Source organism: Camponotus vicinus, unplaced genomic scaffold, assembly GCF_025532165.1.
Source record: "Camponotus vicinus isolate PSW18456_S1 unplaced genomic scaffold, iyCamVici1.0 SCAF_11, whole genome shotgun sequence".
NCBI lineage: Eukaryota > Metazoa > Arthropoda > Insecta > Hymenoptera > Formicidae > Camponotus > Camponotus vicinus.
In genome coordinates, this window is record NW_028141947.1 from 12,802,081 (window position 1) to 12,822,748 (window position 20,668).

At 32.8% G+C, this 20,668-nt stretch overlaps 1 protein-coding gene across 8 annotated transcripts in view; it reads right to left on the reverse strand.

The window, feature by feature from the left end:
• The window catches only part of LOC145961499 (dystrophin, isoforms A/C/F/G/H), a 425,853-nt gene that overhangs the window by 50,689 nt on the left and 354,496 nt on the right, over positions 1-20,668 (reverse strand). For 7 of the 8 annotated variants that reach the window (XM_083081735.1, XM_083081731.1, XM_083081734.1 and 4 more), the window contains 2 exons: positions 19,124-19,247; positions 11,055-11,221 (listed from right to left, as the gene is read on the reverse strand). In XM_083081735.1, coding sequence (XP_082937861.1) covers positions 11,055-11,221; positions 19,124-19,247 — 291 coding nt within the window. The remainder of the gene's footprint in view (positions 1-11,054; positions 11,222-19,123; positions 19,248-20,668) is intronic. The other variant, XM_083081730.1, reaches the window with a different exon arrangement.

A 20,668-nucleotide genomic window follows, 5' to 3' on the forward strand; every position in this document is an offset into this window, starting at 1 on the left:
CGTGGTAAAGTTTCATATTAACCGACTGTTCATTTATCACACACGCAATTTATTTTATACACATCGGTGTGGGCGGGTGTAACCTATTGCTAAAACTAATCTGTTATTTATTTATTATTCGTGTGTTAAGCGTGTTCATACAAACTTTAATAAAGAAACGGTTACCATCATCATTTTCTAGTGTCACGAATAAGAACGATAAATAATGCATAATCATTTAGGAGAATCAATTTATTTGATCCGCAATTAATGCGTTATTGTCCGCTAAGTAGCTCGAATGATAGTGACATTCGTGAGTAATTATGAATCGATACTGGCAAGTACAAACTGCGGCTGCATGTCGAACAAGCGATTACTGTACAATGTAGAATATAGGGGATGAAAACAAGCAGGAGAGAAACGTGATGTGGCACGAGTTTGAAGTATTACACGTCGCGCGTCGTGAGTAAACTTGTAGATCCGGACTCATCTTTAGACCAGATATAGTCATTTGGATAAATCCAATCCAACTTGAATGGAGCACAAGAAACGTATAATTTCCGTACGATCTGCATTTTTCCTACGCGTCAATCGCGATGGGAAGAATCATTATCGATTCAATTTATTTCAATTTTTATCGTCAAAACGACTTTATTGACCGATAATTACTTTTTAAAGAAGACCGGCTATGGAAGCTTCTGTTTATGAAAACCTTTAATTCATTCATATTAATGGCGCGAAAATGGCGAGAGAAATCTCTCTTTCACATATATTTTTCATAAAGTATTAAGTAGTAAGTAGGATTATAATAATAATTTCAATTAGGGCTCAATCTATTAAGCGCATTAAATTCTTTTCCTCTCTTTTGCAATTCTTGAACTATGACATTAATGCTTAAGTAGGATGTCCTACGAATACTTTAATGCATTTATCTGAACTGTATGAATTATGATCCTTTTATACTTGCAAAGTCGATGCTTTTATTTTTTAAAAACTGCGTTTCTCATAAACTTTCAACTTGGCAGACAAGCCATTGCATATATATAATAGCAATTTATAAAAATTTCTTTTGTATGCTTCAAATGACGTTCTTCGAGAATCACAAATTTACATAGGTCAGGATCTAATCGATAAATCTATAATAAATAAATTGATATAAATAAGGATCTGCAGTGATTTATTTCTGAATAATAATTAAAGTGCGAGATATTAGGACGATTTGGATAATTAAATGAAAGCGATATGATTTATTTTTGTTTTTGAACCACAAATTTTCTACTTGCTCTGCGAATCATCTTATTTTTCTTGATACAAGTACATAAACTTGATATATGCTTTTATCGCAATAGTGTGGATACACGTGAGATGTATATATTTAATCATGAAACTTTTAAACAAAATCAAAATTCGTTTTCCAACAAAAGCCCGCAAAATTGTGCGTATCAAAAACCGATATGCGCCGATGTATGGTATTGTTAAAAAAATATATATGTCCCGCGCTTAGAGATAAATTGAATTTTATAGTAATTAAATTTGTGAATTGTTAAAAACGCGGGGAAATTGCAGTATACACTTTTTAAAGCGATGATGTTATTAATATAAGCATAACAACGCCGCATTTCGCTTCTCTGATATCCATCAACCTCGTAATTTGATCTTCGTTATAAAGCCGTATAATTTGATTTTTGTCATAAAGTATCCACGGTTGTGCGCAATATTTTCGATAAAATTATTTAAAGGGACGACGACGATGGCGACGACGACGATGACGACGACGAGGAGGCCTTGTTTTCGAGTCTCCTGGGGCCTAGTCGCGCAGTCGCGCAGCCGCGTTCTCGCATGTCAACTCTGACACGTCCTGTTCAATTACTAGCCACATAAACATAATGTAAATTTAGCCCGGGTCTATGTACAGAGCACACAATACCGATATATATAGCTCATGTTTAATGCAGGAGAACCGGAGAGCGCGCAACGTTACAATACGATATTACAGTATCTACGGAGGAGCGCCGTGTTGCCGCGGTTTCCGCCCAGATTTTCCCGATCGACCCCGACCATTTATTCTGCCTCATCTTTAAATCTTGTGATCGACTTTTATATTAACTTGCGCAATCTTCCCGAATATTTGTTGATAAATTAAAAATTAATATATTTAATATATTTAGAAAGATATTTCTTTATTTTACTTTGTTGTATTAATTTGCGTTTAAATTTTTCATAGCTTTTTCAATGAGTATCGTGGTATATTACTTTATAGAATATTTTTGAAGTGTTTATGAGGATACATTTGAAAATTTAAATTTATTTAGAATTTTTATTTACTAAAGTGACGGAAATAAAAGCGCCAAATGGAGCAATTAATTTTTCCAAAGTAATTTATTTTTCCTTCGGGGACGGAAATTTAATTTTCACTATAATAGAATTTATTCCATTATAAATAATTATAATTATTCTTTCTATCAATGTTAGTTAACGTAGTTGTATTTCAAATATATCGTAAAAAACAGAGATAACTTTCTTTAATTATAAGATCTAAATTAAAAAATTTATTAAATTTCGTAAGCCTTCCTATTCATTCTTTCGATTTATCTCAAAGACACGCCTTTCAAAGATAATCGTAAAAATATTTATTTAAATATAAAATATCAAGTGCAACGAATTTACCCGAAGTCGATTCATTAGAGGCTAATCAGTTGATTAGCCGACAGAATGGAACTCGTTTTATATATTATAATGAGCACTTTATTATACTTATGAGTGTTTGCACGAAATTATAAAGACATTGTGTGTGAGTCGTGTCGCGATGCGTGGGTGCGTTGAACTTGAAACGCGAGTCGCGTAAATTTGGACGTCGCGTCGCGTTGCGAGTTGAATTTAACGCGTCGTTGAACTTGAGAACGAAACGGGTACAAGTAAACAGCAGCTTCCGGTCGTACTTCTAATGCGCATTACTTCGGGCTTTCCCATCGTCGGGATATTCCACAGCAGCCGTTGTAATAAGCCAATAAGACATACAAATTCGCATGATCTCGATATGATGAATATTAATCGAAGATACAATAAGTTATACAAACTGTAATCTCCGATTTTAATTTCTATGATACCATTTTTTAATAAATTCTTGATTACTCTATATGTCAATCTTGTCAACCGATATTAAGTTACACCATAAAGTTTTGATAGAATATGTGTGTAGCATAAAATTTTAATTTTAATCTTTCAATTTTTAGAATTTTCATTTTTAAATTAAAAAGGAATGAAGAAAAATGCTACCAGTCTGTCATGTAAGCGTGAAAAATTGTCGACACTAATGATCAACAATTCCGTAATAAATATATATATATACATAGATCGTTTGATCATTATTTCTTAACGACTTCTGTTCATGTTGTCAGAGATACATGGACACACGATGCAATATTGTTCTTACAATAAAACTAGTAGCAATAAATTATATTGCGCATAGAACGCGCATATGAATTATCAAGATATTAATTAAAATATTTAACGGAAAATATTTTTTCTTACGTTACTTTCGTCGCAAGCAAGGAGATTGTCGAGAGATTACGCAATTTCGAAATCATTAATATACCGATGTACGTGAGCAAAGTCGCTGAACAACTATGTCTTGGACATATGAAATGATATATAACATGTCTTGATATGTAGAATAAGTAATGCTCGGGAATATCTATATCCGGTTTTAACGTTAGCAATAGGCATCGTCGGTCTATGATTCTATTTATAGATACGTACACAATTTCTACAGCGCAATACTTCGCTGATTACAAATTTGCCTTGTAATTAATTAATTAATTAATTAGTGAATTGATGCTAACTGACTGATTAAATACCCGCTGGTAGGTAAATAGATCGATGTCCGAGCGCATTAATATTGCCGGAAATGTTATTGTTTCGTTCCGAAAAATATATATACAGCATACGTCTATGTGTATCTTCGCTTATAATGTCTTTATATAACATATGGTTGATTAACTATTATCAGTTTGAAAACGAATTTCTGTAATTCCAATATTGTATCGGAACGGAAATCCTATCTTAATATTTGCACACATATACAGAGAGTACTTAAATTTTTATAAAAATATCCCTGAGCATATACGACCCGTGCAACTGGAGGATTTATTAAGAACCAAGGGAGCAATATACTTTCATTGTACTTAGTGCACGCCCACTATTTCATTTTTAAACTATGTAAAATTGTAAAATTAAATGTAAGTGTAAAATTAAATAAAATATAGCAATTTTATTTAAAATATGTTTGTATACTTTAATCTCTTCAATCTTTCTGTAGAAAAGTTTTATCATTTTTTCATTAAGTAAATAATATATTTTGATAAGAATCATCATTATATATAATTTATGTCGCGTACATATCTCGTAAGTTGTAAGCGACCCGATAGGCATTTCTTTTTTAAGGAGACATAAATAAAGCCTAATCTAATCTATGCTCATTCCAACACTCGAGAATAACCTCGACACTGCACAATCGATCTCAAACTCTCTAGTTCGGCAAAGAGAGATAAGTGTGAGCTCAGCAACGCGAGTATGTTGAGTATGTACTTTCGAACGAAACGTAGATTGCCATGCTTTTTCTCGAGGCGCTATCCGGAATAATTCCAAAGATAATTCGATAACGTGGCAAAGATAATTCGAAAGATGATGTTTGAATTTTTGCAGCTGACCCGGATGTGTATGTATTCATTCGTTCGTTCATTCGCTCATTTATTTGACCACTCTAAGTGTGTTTTATACGACGACGTCTACGCTTGTGCGTCGTGCGTGTGTACGTTCGTACCACCACATGTATACAACAACTATCGCCGGTTATATTCCCTGATTGGGCCTTGCCCAGGCTTCCTCTTGCCTTGCTTCCTCCTTTGCATATCTAACTACGAAGGAGAATTCCTCGGTACGGACGACTCAAATTGCTTGGTTCGGCTTAATTTCGAGCTTAAATCGGGATATCTTGCAAGTGCAACCATCCCCCCCCCCTTCACCCCTCACAGAGTGCATTCCATTCCACTTCGCTCTGATCGGTCAACACTATTCTTTATTTATTTTTCACGCGCAATTTTCTGGCGAGAAACGATTAAATATATAAGATTTGTTTTTCATACGTTTGGCAAATATTATGCAAGATTCCTTCGTGATGCATGTTTGTCGCGGAATATTTCCTCGAAATAATATCCAAGAGTTTTATACTTTAAAGAATGTTTTGCTTCGCTTCAATTTCCAGATAAAATTTCTCTGCTCGTAGTAAATAATGCGCATTCATTAATTCTGAAGACTTTTAATACATGTCAATATTTCTTTCATTGTCGACAGTTGCAAAATTACAGTGCCCCGGATGTCATGTTAAATTCTTCATCTATATTGAAAAACTTTCAAAGAGGGACACGATGAAGATTTATAAGAAAATATATGTTTACAGAAACTTTGCTTCAACATAAAATAAATTTTCAGTATGCGACCAAAAAAAAACTGAGATACTTTCAGACAAATTTAACAATTTTCTTTATTCGATTAAAATAGATTATAAACAAATAAAACAATCATTGACAAGAATAAATGGAAAAAATAAAATTGGCAAAGTACTATAAATCTTTGTATTTCGATTATTATATATTTTTTTAAATTTATTAAAAAGCATTATTAGAATTTAATAAAAAATCTTTGATCGCGCTTATTTTAAAGCAGCATATCTCTAAATTCAAGCGAGTCTCGATTTTAGAAAATATAAAAATCTCGACACTTTTTTATTCAGAACTCCGTGGAGTCGCATGACAATCGTTCGCACGATCAACTATCGATTGTTTTTATTGCGATTTCCCGATTATTCGGAAAACATTTCGCTTTGCCTCGTTTGCATTGCCAAGGACAATTTCGGACGATCCGCGGGTATATCGTAATAGTAGATGTATATAGGAAGTCAAATTAATATAAGACCACGGTGTATCTTGGGCGGTATCGACGACCAAAAAGAAGGTGTCATCCGTAATTACTAGATAGCCGATAATTAAAGCGCGACGAAGGGTGGAACAGACGGGGGAGAAAGGGGGAGAAGGAATTGCGGCGAGAAAACGTGGAATTTAAAAGTTAAATTGTGTTTCGTTCATGAATTATGCATTCGTGACAGACTCTTTTGATTGCGCGGAAACTTTGATCTTCCGGGAACATCGTATCGGTCACATAACCGTTAATTCGATGCACTTTTAATCGACAGATACTACCGTGAGTATTTTTTTCTATTTATTCAAAACGCCTGACGCTTTTGTCGAGCCACCGGTCCGTTTACTTTCGAGCGATAAACGTGCGTTAGTTATTAATATAGTCCATTGATGTTGTAGGAACACCTCCAACCGAACAGAACGACCAAAAAGTCACTCTCGATCGCCTTTGAAGAGCTTATTTACTTGAACGTGAGGATTTTATCGACACGGCTTGCGCGCAGATCGAATAGAAAATTAAGTAACTTGCTTGTTACTTCAACTCGTAACGAGAATAAATAAATGGATTGATGAATATTCATCTTGCAATTAAGCTTCATCGGTTACTAAAAGTGATCGGAGAGTCCCTCGACAACCGCGTTCATGTATAATTTGCAACGGAATGAATTTCTTGAGACTTATAGCCGTTAAATTAAATTTTTATATAAGCAATGGCTGGCTAAGGAACTCTCTCTAAGATACATCATATATCTAACATTTTATCAAATTATGCAGGTAGAGATAGATAAGAGTCATAAAAAACTTCGAATTTATAGAAGAGATAATTATACTGATTATGATAAATTTATTTATCATGTATCGTGCATTCAAGTTAAATAAACTAATAGTTGCAAGTGATCAAACGAAACAAAATAAAAATTTTAAATCTTTGAAAATTAAGAACTCTTCTCGTGAATTAAAAGCAAATATTTTGCAAAAAAGTTCTGATAATAAACAATAAATGTATTATTAAATATTGGGATATAAACCAAAGATGAACCGAATTAACTATCTTTTCCAAAGAACGCAAGCTGTTCCCGCTTATAATCGATGGACTACTCGAATTATATTAAAATGAATTCCTGGCTACCGGCGGGTCGACTTATATTAAGGCTCGTTAAAACGAAATTATCTTCTTCGTCGAACTCGTTAAATCTCAGTTAAAAATACGGTCAACTATTCGAATATAAAAGTATAATGCAATTTATTGCATTAGATATATATTTTACGAGATAAAATGTTAACATCAATTTCACAAATATTTTTTTAGTTTTTAATTTTACTATAAAAATTTTCTGTTTTAATTAATTTAGTATCTAAATGTTTTTTATGTAAATGGTTTTTATTATATATAGAAATTCTCAGGAATTTTGCAAAAAAATCATTGATGAATTCAATAATGAAACAAGGATATTCTTCAATATTATATTGTATTATTTTTGAATTATGTTAATATTTCTAATGATTAAATCTTTTGTATATGTGTGTGTGTGTGTCAGAGCCTATAATTTTCTTTAATAAAATAAAATTATTTAAGATGAATAAAAAGATTAATGCAGCAAAAAATTTCAATTATTAACGCTAATTCCATCATCCAGTAACGTCTATGGTCAAAAGAGTATTCCAGTTGCTGGCATATGTTCAAAGTATACAAAAGCTATTCCCCGGCAACGTAATTGACTAACAAATTGACATTAACGATTATTAATGTCGCATAAAGTTAATTAATACTCCACAATTTGTATTACCAACTCATCGTGTCGTTTAGTAGTCTATTACGATTTAATTACATCACACTCGACGTTTATCTCGTGTATCCGATAAAATTTTTTAATTAGCGTACCTTCCGCGCGCTTCCATCCGAATCAAGATTATCAATTATCCGTTGTCGTCGTTTTATTGCGAATCGCCGGACGTTTTTCCCGCGAATAGAGCCGATAATCAGTTCACTCGCGAATAACAACCGATCAAATCGAGGATCGATCGACATCATCGTCTCGTCGTGTTATTCTGCATTATCGATGTACGCAAGCTGTTATATGTGATCAGTGTGCGTGATGCAGCCGATATTGCGAGCACGTATCGTGAATTCCATTTGATTTGAATCACACTAGTGGCATCTTGTCTCACTCGAGGATATCTCGCACATCGACGTTACAATGTAGTTTGATTTTGTCTTAAAAAAATTCGAAATATCAAAAAATCAATGTTATTCTTTCGATGAAATGTCATAATAAAATAATTATATTCAAGTTTCTGTCGTATGGATTCAATTTTAATCAAAAACAATTAAAGTGAATGTAATTAAGTTGGATAATTTTCTGAACAAAATCATGATCAGAATTTTTATAATATGATAATGAGTCTTTATATATATACGTCTTAAATACGTACATCAATATCATAGAAACAAAAATTAGTAAAATTAGAACTTTTATCTTTTTTATTTATTTTCGTGAAAAAAGCTTCGGAAAATATGATAACAATTTCGGAAAAGCTACCGCCGCAGGAATTTCATTTCGAATATCATATCGAATAATATTCTCGAACGCAGCCGCGGAATATTCAACCGCACTCGAGTATCGTCCTTTCATGCGAACGAGAGACGCAAAACGTAAAACCGCTTATGAGATCGAGGGTGTGATGTACAAAAAAGAGGAAAACCAAGCGCGACGAAGGGAGACGAGGAACCGTGAACGGGAAAGTCAACGCGATTCCATCCACGAAAGCATGCATTAAACCTCGACAACGACGTGAATACAAGCTTAAGGACGCGCGAGCAACCTGAAAGCGCAGTTTATGCTCTTCGGATCCGTCGATCGATGCCCATACCTGAGAGCGATGAATCGAGTACGATTATTGATGCATCGCGAATACACCCGTCGTACTGTCGCCTGATAATAAATTCTCGACCTCCTCGGATAAGGAACATCAGATCCCTCACTTCTTTGCTCCGCGATGCTTATAAACAGTTCCTCCAGGAGGAAGGTTGCTCCGAAGCTCTTTTCGCTCAAGCACGTATATACGAGATGGTGCTTTTGCCAAGGTTTGCATTAAACTTGAGGAGCGCATTCTTTGATGAAGTCGGTCGACGAATTTTCCTCGTTGAATATTTAATCGTGTTTCTGCGAGCAACTCCTGAATCTTTAACGTTAAATAGCGCCTTAATCCTTTCACTGTTCATTTCTCTTCTCCTATTCGACAAATATCTTCCGTTAATATGTGTGAAAGCGTTAATATTCATTGTTATGTGATATCTTGGTACATGTCTAATTAAATTTCTGTAAGTAAAGTCTACTGTGAGATTTTAAGAAAATAAACAATAAGATTTCCTTTCCTTTAATTAAAAGCTACATTCATAAAAAGATTCCATTTTAATCATAATTAAAAAATTATCGCTACTTCAATATTCGACTCGAAATTAAGTTGACATTTCTGAGAAATTCGCACGAAATTCGTAAGAAAGGATTATAGTCTCTGTATTTCTTATAATAACGGAAGATATATCCTATTTCCATAGGATAGTTATATTATGTTCCCTATCAAGCACAATTGACGTACACGCGATACAAAGTAGAGCTCCGATTAAATGAACGTTCGGGAAATAGGAGCTATTTCCGATATCGAAAAAGACGTGAGCTCGAGATTTCGGTAGCATTAGACGCGACACGAGCGTCGATTGGCCAGAAACGCACCTAAGGATCGCCTTTGCTACGAAGCAGCTCGTTTCCGAACGTCTTTTCTCGGTACTCGCCAATAAATGGTCCGGTTGCTCTCCCTCTAAAGCGCAAAGTCGTTCCGACAAATGGAACCTCTCATAGAGAAGATTGCAATGGCAATCATAAAGCGATACGATGGAAAAATTGAGCCTCGTAACGATGTCGTCACTGGCCTCTTGTAAAATTCTTGTTAAGACCAAGTACTTGGTATTTCTCACGATCATCATGGTTCGTCGGACGTTATTGATATCGATACAACATATCTTTCATTTTATATAGACTATAATTATAACAATTTGAGGCTATGAAAAATATAAAAACGAAAAGTGCGAAATAATAACTATAATTTTAAAGTATTCCTTATATTGTTATTGCTATTATATTTGACATAAAGTAACAAAATAAAATCAGTTTAATTTTTTTATCCGTTGTCATTAAAAGATTCAAAAAAATATGAAAAATTTGTATTATTTATTATTTCGCATTTTTTATAGATATGTATAATCATTTGAATTTTTCCTTGTAATTGAAGAAAATATTTATCAAATAAAAATAACAGAACTCTAGTTTAAATTTCTTTTGCATAAAAGTTGATTTAAAGTTACTTTCGATAGTACTTAATATTATATAGACTTATCTCGATCTATCGCGGCAGGGGAAGGATATAAATCAAAGTTTTCGCATTCACTTACAGCTGCAAGGAAACTTTAAGTTTCGCGCTTAATTTAAGTTTGCATATTATGCCCAGCATCAAAATATCAATTAATTCTTGCGAAACTCATTCGCAAACATCATCTTTCTTATCTGTTCATTGAGATGTATCATAAGTCACAAATTTCCTGTCAACAAGCATCTAAAAATCTGTACTTAGTTAACATACTAACAATAAATTTTATCTCTGACAATCATATTCGCTTATACATTCATTTAATAGAGATTACACTATCGATTAATCTTTCGTCGTAATTCATCTTTACTTTAAATTGCAATTCTGCGTGTGCAAAATGCCTATCATCGATAATCGCAGCTTTACTTACATAATTCTAAAATCGATGTGTGCAATATATTTTTTAACTTAATAATTCTAAAAACCGTGTGGCATTATTCGCGTAATTTTGCAATTTATACTGTTTCTGTCTCTCTTCATATTCGAGAAAAAAAATAATTTCTCGCGCGTCGAAAATTTCCCTCAAAACAACTTTTTGATCCGAGTATACCCGATTCGGGCACCAAATCCAGAATTGATTTCGGCAAGAGACAAAAAATTGGTATTCATATCAGGGAATACCATTTCGAAGGTAAGCGGCTTTCTGTGTAAGTAAGAATGGAGTAAGGTACTCACGTTAGAGGTGTCGTCGAGTTTCCGCTTCCACGCATCGCTACGTTCGATTAAAGCGTTCCACTGCTCCGAAAGTTTATTCACTTCGCGGCGAATGCTCCGCGTCAATTCGCGCGCCTGCTCCTCGGCGCTTCTGTATCCTCTGGAATCGCCGTCCAATTCTCTGCCTGCTATAGAGAAAGCAAACAGAGGATAAACCGTTAAACATTTTCCAGAGCAAATCTACACAATTCTAGTTTTCATTTAGTTATATGCTTTTGTTATCTCGCAAACATGGATGAATATTGAGGCTTCTACGCGATACAATGTTTGTTATAAAAATAGCGAAGATCTCTTAAAATATTATTTTAATATCGTATTAATATTTTATTTTATATGTTTTAAAAAATAATATTTTTCTGAGAAGAATATTTATCTTACTGTGTTTAATATACGCTCAAAAAAATAGTCTTACAATTATAACAATAATTTTCTGGGTACGAAAAATTAACTGAGGTAGATAGATGATATTGCATACGTTTTACACTTGATCAATCGAAATAACATAAATATCTCAATTATTAGTGAGAAAGGAAGTCTTTCTGTGACGCCGGTTAATCGTATTTATTATAAAATTTGACATGTGATATATAAAAAAATCGTTTTTCATAAAAATCATTCTACCTGTAGTATCAAAATTCATATTTATCCAACGCAATGATATGTGGCAATTGAATCCAGAAGATATCACTAAGATTTACAATTATAAATTCTACATTATAAACAATGTTAGCAAATATAAAAAAGCGATAAATTTTTATTGTTATACTAGAAATCTACCTATATCAACAAAAATTTTTTGTACATATGAAAGAAGAAACACTCAGCAATTTGTAGCAAACATTAATTAATTGCCAATATTTTTCTAAAGTTTGGAAAAATAAAAACGCACGCATGTGACCTCACATCATGCGATGAAAAAAAAAGTTTTATATATCCTGATATAATATTATATCGCATCAGAGTTACTAACGCAACGCATGCATTCAAGATCGCATCTTCCCGACGCGAGTCTGTGCTTCCATATCATAAGTACCAGCGCGTATTCGCGAAAGAAAAAGAGTGGTCCGAGGAACCGATCGAATCGCGCAAAAATATCTCCTCTTGCTGATTCCTCAGCGCTGTCGATCGATAAATCCGACGTGCGGTCGGGCGATTAAACGCGAACGCGCAGGATGAATCGCGGCGAAGACCAGCTGGGTAACATCGCGAACATAAATCAACATAACACGCGGTAGATAGGAAACCAACGAGCAGGCGCACATAGGTATACAGCATCGGCGTTATCAATGCTAAACATGCACATAAAAACTGTCCGCTGCATGATACGATGCGTGATTCATAGGACAATTAATTCCTGGCGATAGGCTCGGATAGCTAACCCGGGTTTCGACCATTTCTCTACGCTTCGTTACGCGCGTTCCCGGTCCGGTTGGCGAAAAATAAAAGGGTTTCTTGCGACTCGGCGAGCGCGCCATCACGGCATTTTTACGGGTATCCAGGGAGATATGTTCGGCAGTAAATCCCGCGATAAAGGCTCACCGATGATATTAAAAGATGGGGAAAAAACGATTTGCTCGTGACAGGACATCAGGCGTGGCCGTGATTATCTTCCGGGTCACGTGAGATTGAACGATCAATCTAGGTAACGGCTAATGGATAACAACTCGCGGAAAAACACGGCGAATGTTTGCCGCGTGCGGAAAATGAGAGTAGGTTGTTGAAATGATTCTGTGTATGTATTGCACTTATACATCTTATATCCGTGTAACTTGCGCATGATGCGTTTGTAATAATTAAGTTATTAATACGAAATATGAATATATTGAGAGCAAAAAATATACACTTTACAGAAATAAATTTTAAAAAAGATAAAATCTTTTTAATCAGAATTTTATCGCGCTTCATAATTTTCTCGTCGATCTTCCTTGATTCAAAAGTAAAATCAAATTTATATGATAATTTCTCTCAAGTTATATTGTCTTTTAAGACAGAAAAAAGGGAAACTTGTTATAAAAATAAAAAAAGAGAAGCTTTTTATTGTACAACTCCATAATTTGAAAAATATTCGCGAGAATATACGCAAGAAATATACGCAATCTAAGATTTTCTTCTCACGTTATCACATATTGATCTCCCTTGTAGGGACTGACAGATGGAATGAACCAATCGGATGCAGTCTTCATTCTTTAAAGGAGCAAGCAGTGCGAAAAAGTGAACGATCGCGGGAAACAACAAGGTAGATCGAACAAAAAAGAACGTTTCAGAAAACAGTCTACAGCGAATTGAATTAGACGACCGTGCTCTTCATTACTAAGCCATCTATTCAACAGTTGACGCTCTACTTTCCGAACACGTACGCCGCTAGTTTATCTAGTTCCTGTTCGCTGACTCTTTCCCAACCTCATTTTAATCCACATCCCTGGAGTGTCACGCTAATTCTTTCTTCCTTCGCCACTGCATTCAGATTTAAGTAGGAAGTGGGTGACGAAGGCGGAAATAACGACGAGGTTCTCTAAAGAGTGGAATATAAATTCCGCGGCTGTCATTGAGCAATATGAATAAAAATGTCAAAAGCCTCGGATTTCAAAAATGCAACATTTTCATCTTATTTCGTACTTACAAAATCATGATTGTAATTCACAATACGTTGTAATTGTAATTCAATTAATTTATATGCAATTTATTTATTTATAACTATTTAATTGTTTAATAAACGATTAATATAAGAATATATATATTAAACCAATAACCAGTAATATTTTGATTTATCAAAATCTATCAGTTAATGAAGAACTTTGATTTGTCAGAAATTTTCTATAAATTAGTATTTGAATTAAAAAGCAATTGAAAAATTGACTTTCGACACGTACGTATAAAGTACTTTAACTTTTCTAATTTACAACATTCTTGATTCAATCTATCCTTTCAGGACTTCCTAATTATTCTGAATAGTATAATTGAAGATTCTTATTCTTCTTGACAGTATTCTGACAGTATTAGAAAATTACATCGTATATATTCCTAGCTACGACAATGGCAATTAAGAAGAGGCAAAACTATTCCAGGTCAACTATTTCCGTCTGATCGATCATTCTAGGAAGGAACTATTGACGCGTTTTGAGAGATGTATGGTCCAATCAATTTCAATTCGCGGACGTAATAATGTGTTTGTAAGATATAGAAAATTATAGAGAATTTATCAAATGTTTTATCTCGCCCTAGAATAAAATAAGAATTCTCTCATTTATTTTGACATAAAAAATATATCGGAGAAATGCGTACATCAATTTTGATTTAATAATAATTTAATTAATAAATAGATATAAGCATGATTAATAATTTCTTTGTTATATTTCGAAATATTTATAGTAGATATAAAATAATATAATTTATCTTTTTTTGACGTTGATAACAATTCTACCGATAAGAACTCTATTCCACACACATCAATAAGTTTTAGTTCCGTTCCGATCGACCGAATACGGGAACCACGAATGAAGTTCGCGAATAATTTACACTGGCGAATTCAACGTCGGAATTATACAAGGTGAGTTACTCAGCCTTTTAAAATATCTTCATAAATATTGATTTTACAGAAAAACGTTTAAGATAAAAATTAACTAATTTTGAAAAGCATACATTTTGGTCATCTTAATTTTTTTTATATGAAGAGGCGTCATTAATTTAATAAATAAAATTAATTCATTTTCTTCGAAAAATTATTACTCTAATTATTTTCATTTCAAAATTACTCCACGCTTATTATAGCTTGTTAAATTCGTCTTTTCATTTTCTATAATAATGATTGATTAGAAATAAGGTTTTCCATATAAAAAAAACCTGAAATGACCATCAAGACTTTTTTGAAGTCTCCAAAAAAAACCAAGGGGACCAAAATGTAGTCCTTTCAAAATTATTTAACTTTTGTCCGAAATGTTTTCTCTATAAAATCAATATTTATGAAGATCTTAAAAGGCTATTTCTGTGACTCACCCCGTATAATCTAGCCTTATGGTGCGATGTTATTCTACCGGAAATTTATCGACGTTGCGCGGCGCGGCCGGGCAGCCGATGCAGGGCACGTTTCGCGAAACGTGACTTCCTATGGAATGAGCGAAATCGCGCGCGGCCGCTACGCGTAGTTGCTCGCTCGCAGGAGCCGCACATCCCACGTTATTGGGATCAAATCCGTTTCTCACACGCAGAGCGAAGCTATCGTTACGGTTATTCCGGGATCTTACATTGGATATTACAAGAAATACGGTGAATGACAATGATCGAGGCCCTGGAAACCGCGTCATCGAACATAACTCTCGTGTACAGATGAAGCGATACCGTCGAGATTACTCGTTCGAATAACGATTATTAATATTGCAGATACAATTGCAACTTATGATATTAATATAAAATGACATAACCAACGTTTAATGATTTTCAATGATGATATATTTTGTCTAAACGATTGGCTAAAATGCATTGAAAATATGATTATTTTTGCTTCTTATCAAATTTAAAGAAACGTACTTATTGTTGCGTAGTTTGAGATTCACGAAATTTCTATTTGAGATACCATTTTAATTCATTCAAGCTTTCTGGCACAAATATTTTTGCACAGATTCAAAATTTATATATATATTTTTTTTTACCGGACAGTATCGATTATTGATTCTACGAATTAATCTCATAATATGTACAATCTGGCACTGAATATAGTTTAACGACAACAGCATTAGCGAGTTTTACGCGAATACATTTTCGAAGTAATTAAATCTCGTTTTGACGAGGGCTAATGAACTTTTGAAAACTTGCTTAAATTATCGTCGATCGGCTATTTTGATATTTGACCATCAATCGCGCGATTTTCTGACGGTAATTACAATCACTCAATGACATCGATACGTGTGGGTTAATTCAAAATATATTAAGTACAATTTTTAAAAAGATTGATTTTTTTCAATAACGATTGTTTTTGCGTATTATTCATTGCGCATATAACGCTTTATTGTGTATTAATAATCTATAAATTCTCTCTTGCATTATTGAAAAACATAAAAATTACAATAAAAACATTGCATAAATGTTTCCACATTTATAATAAATTTCGAAACAATCAATCATTAAACGTAATTAATTTAAACAACTTATGTTGCCATAAAAACTTTACAACTTTTCCGAGATAAAAAAACCGAGTTTGTTACGTTACAACAAGCTATTCCAAGAATAAGTATCTTTTATTGACTAATTATGCAATAGCGCAAGTTGGGAGAGAAATATGGCAGACTGTGTCGTATCTTCCTCCGGGACTCCAGCAAGTCCTACAAGTTTTCAGTCCCTCTCGGGGACATCTCTTCTAAAGCCTCCGCGTCGTCTTCCATCGGTACCGATATACTACGATAGTTGTAATTCAATTGAAAATCCCACGTGGTTTGCGACGGAATTACGTTTACTTAACCGCAATAATTTCTTTTTCTAGCCAACACATAGTACAAATACTCGCCTTCTTACGAAAATTAAATAAAAATATCAATAAATATGGTGTGCAAGTTTTACACGAAAAGCAAAAATATAAATATAGTTCAGTTTTTTTTACATATAAGGCTAAAAATGAGATTCTCAAAATGCATTTAAACTAATACAGATAAAATTAGCGCTTTATTTTTTTATAAGTCACATGTAGATTTTTTATTGGAAAATATTTGATTCGCGTGATGGAAAGCACAACGATGAAATTTAATTATCAAACTAAAATCCTTGTCATATTAAATTTATATTACGCTTCATATAAGATGTGACTTGCAGTGTATCGTAAAAAAACATAATTAAAATAATTTCAAATAAAATCTCGTCCCACGTTCGATTTTCAACAAATCAAAGAAATTGGATTCATCTCGATGTATTATTTAGTGCCTTACTTCATTTTTCCTGTTCCTATTCAATCAGAGACGGTGCAACATGAATAAAACATCTCGTCTAAATTTCACAACTCAGAGTTGCTGATACAGAACGAAAACTGGAAAGTGTACGCCTGTAACTGGTTAGAAACGCTTCATATCGGTTCCCGATAGATTCGCGTTAATACCGTCTGCTAGAAGTTTTATTTCCGAGTTGAATACTTGAAATGATATTACGATACAATACGATACTATAAGAAAAGAATTACTTGTAATGATTATATAAAAGATACTTGCATAACTATATTACATTATACTATGAAAATCACACTCTTCAATATAAATAATAAAAAAAATTTTGAATTAAAAATTTATTTTGTTTTAATTGTAAAACGAAATTTAGATTAAAATATCTAATATATGTATTTTCAATAAAATAGGTTTTACTTCTCGCATAACACATTTAAATATATCTTTGTGAATAATAATCATTAATCCTCAAACTTTGTTCAAAACTTTCTAGGCAAAGGATAAATTAAAATAAATATAAATATAATAGAGTGTTAAATTTGATATATGACATGAAAAATTATCACTATTTTATATTTTATATTATAGACCATCACATATTTTTTTATTCTCAAATTGTGATCGATTTTTAGAGAATTATTCTTACCTATAAATTCGTAAATTATCTATAAAATAAAACATAATTCACATCAGATATCTAACGAATTTTTTTTAAATATCTGTATTTTTATATCTCGATGAGATTATATAAATGAAACGCTCAAGGCGTCGCAGTTACGCATTTTTCTCTCTTGTTATACTTGAAAAGGGAATGACAATAAAGAATGAAGCTCGTTTCTGGTCTCGCAAGTTAGGCCGAAAAAAGAAAAGAAAAGAGAGCAAAATATTTGTTAGAATCTTTCAGTTTGGACAACTTGGAATATGCACAATAAAATTTTCAATTCAATGTGAAAATTTACGAACTCGAAAGAAAAGGTGTGAATTATTAAAATACAATCGCGAGTTTACGCAGAGAAAAAGCAAAATAAAATAAAATGTCTCATATTTGTGACAAATTGTGACAAATATAGTGAACATTCATTTAAAATCTTGTTAATTTTACCAAAATATCGTATCAATAGTTTAGGAAAAGAAATATGAGACATTTTCTTTCAGTTTAAGCAATACTGTTGTTATATTCTCCACATTATATTTTTTATGCCATCATAAAAAATAATGGAAATATCAGATATTGCAGATTTTTTTTATAAGCGTCTCTTTTTATAGATTAAAATAACATCACTGGGAATACTAACGGAAGGACAATGGCGGCAGTAACAATTCGTTAATTAAATCAAACGGTGATAGAAACAAAGAGAGGGAAAAAATCCTGTGCTCTCTTCCAAACCGATAGACTGGTGAGATAGGCTGGGACTCGAAGCTCCTGCCTCCGGTAATTGGTACGAAAAATTACGAATGCAAGAATAAAAGCGCGAATTGATGAGATTGAAAGGCACACTACCGTTCTTAATTACTGAGCACTATCGGCGAACTCAGTCTTGCGTTATGAGGTGGTTTCACGGAACTAACGGTGAATATATTCGCCGATTTTCTTTGTTCTTTCGCGAGATGTTTGTTGGCGCGAACAAAATGAAGCGATTTTCAAGTTCTTTTTATGATATTATACGAAAGTAATTTTTAAAAATTCAAACGCAGAAGGACATATATTACGAAAAACTCAAAAATGCAAAATTTACGCTCTTGAGTTTTTTTTATTATTATGAAGAACATTTTCTATTTGCAAAATAATATATTATGTATCATAATATATTAATAATATTATGTATCATAAAATATTATTAGAGAAAAATTGTCTGTCTTTTACGTACTATCTTTCACATATGTTAATATATTATTAAAAATTGTTAATTATAATTTAAAGAAAAATTATTAGAATATGATTTATGTATAATTCATAGTATATTACGTATCATAAAATATTACGTATATATTATATATTAATATATTATATTATTGTAATATATAATATATATATTATTAAAAATTGTTAGTTAAGTTAAAGAAAAATCGTTAGGTTCTCGATTTATATATAATTCATAATTCACGTACCTTCAGAGTCCGATGTGTCCGACAGCGGAGGCTCATTGGCGATGTACTGGCGGCCGCTCAGCAAATTGTTCTCCACGACCGGTCGTTTGTCCTCCAGCTGTCTTCTAAAGCCACGATGGTCGTCCTGTGAAGGAGAAACGTAAATCGTGAAACAAAAATAACGAGACAAGGAGCATCGGTGTCTGGTGCAGTGCCAGGTTTTCCCTTGGCGAATCAACTCTTCGTCGCGAAAGAGGCTTTAAAAAAATCACTTTGCCTTGACTAAATTCGTCTGCTGACTGCAATAAATAAGATGGAACCTTGGAATGATGTCATCATCGTTACATTACTTTGACAGCATTATTTGCAAATTCTAATATATCAATTAATCTAATAAGCAAAGCAATTAATAGAAAAAGGATATATGTATTTATAAAAAATAAAATAGATATATTAAAAAGAAAAATATCGTAATTATGTACATTTGAAGAGTTTAACTCTATGATGATTTTTTTATATTATATTATATTTTACATTATAGTCATAATACATATTGAAATGTATTTAAATAATGGAATGTAATGACAAAAAGTGCGTACATTCTATAAATCTTTAAATATATTGTAATATAACAAATAACAAGATGACAAAATATTAAATAATAAATATTCTTATATTACATTTTTACAATGTATATGCAATATCATCCATATACTACTGTGTCGCGGTACAGGAACATCAACATATGTATTCGTAATTGCGGTTGATGTAATGTGTACAGCGGACTTGAAAATTAGCCCACTGCAGTCAACGAGAAAAAAAGTCGAGTGGATAAAAAGGCACTCTTACGATATTGCACACCTGCTAGTTAACGAGATTATTTCTCGTCGTTCGTGGGGTTAAGGATTTGCTGCGAGTAAAACGTCGCGAGTTTCTTTCTGGCATGTCGAAAGACGACCAGACGACATGTTCATCTAGAGTGTTTCCGTCTTTTTTTTTATATCGCTATAGAGAAGAAAATTCATCGCAAACGAAACGAATGAGAAGTAAGAAGGTCGTTTTTTTTGTCGATGTTGCTCGAGTTTTTTAAAAAGATTGTTTTCGCGCGATTGCTTTACATTAACCAACGTAACAGGCGCTCGTAATTTAGTTTTGTATTTGTATTTTCGTAGTTATATTTAACGTACCCGAAATAAATTAAATGATTTAATATTCTATTTTTCAATTCTATATCGATGTTATTTTCCACGATTTTTTTAGTGTTTTAACGCAAATTATGGTGGGCGTTGTATCAATCGCTGATAAAAAACGATTGTTCTTTTTTAAGAATAAAATCACTCATATATATTTCTTCAGGAATGCAGATCTATTTATACTTTTACAAATCGATTGAGGGAATAAAAACATGATATATGAAATATCTCACAACAAATAAAGACAATCTTGCGTAATTTTTCTTCATTTAATAATATCATTTTTTAATTTGCTCTTATAAATCTAACAAAATTATATAAAACAACAATTTATATCGTGATTTGAGCTTATTAATCGTTAGCTATTTATCGC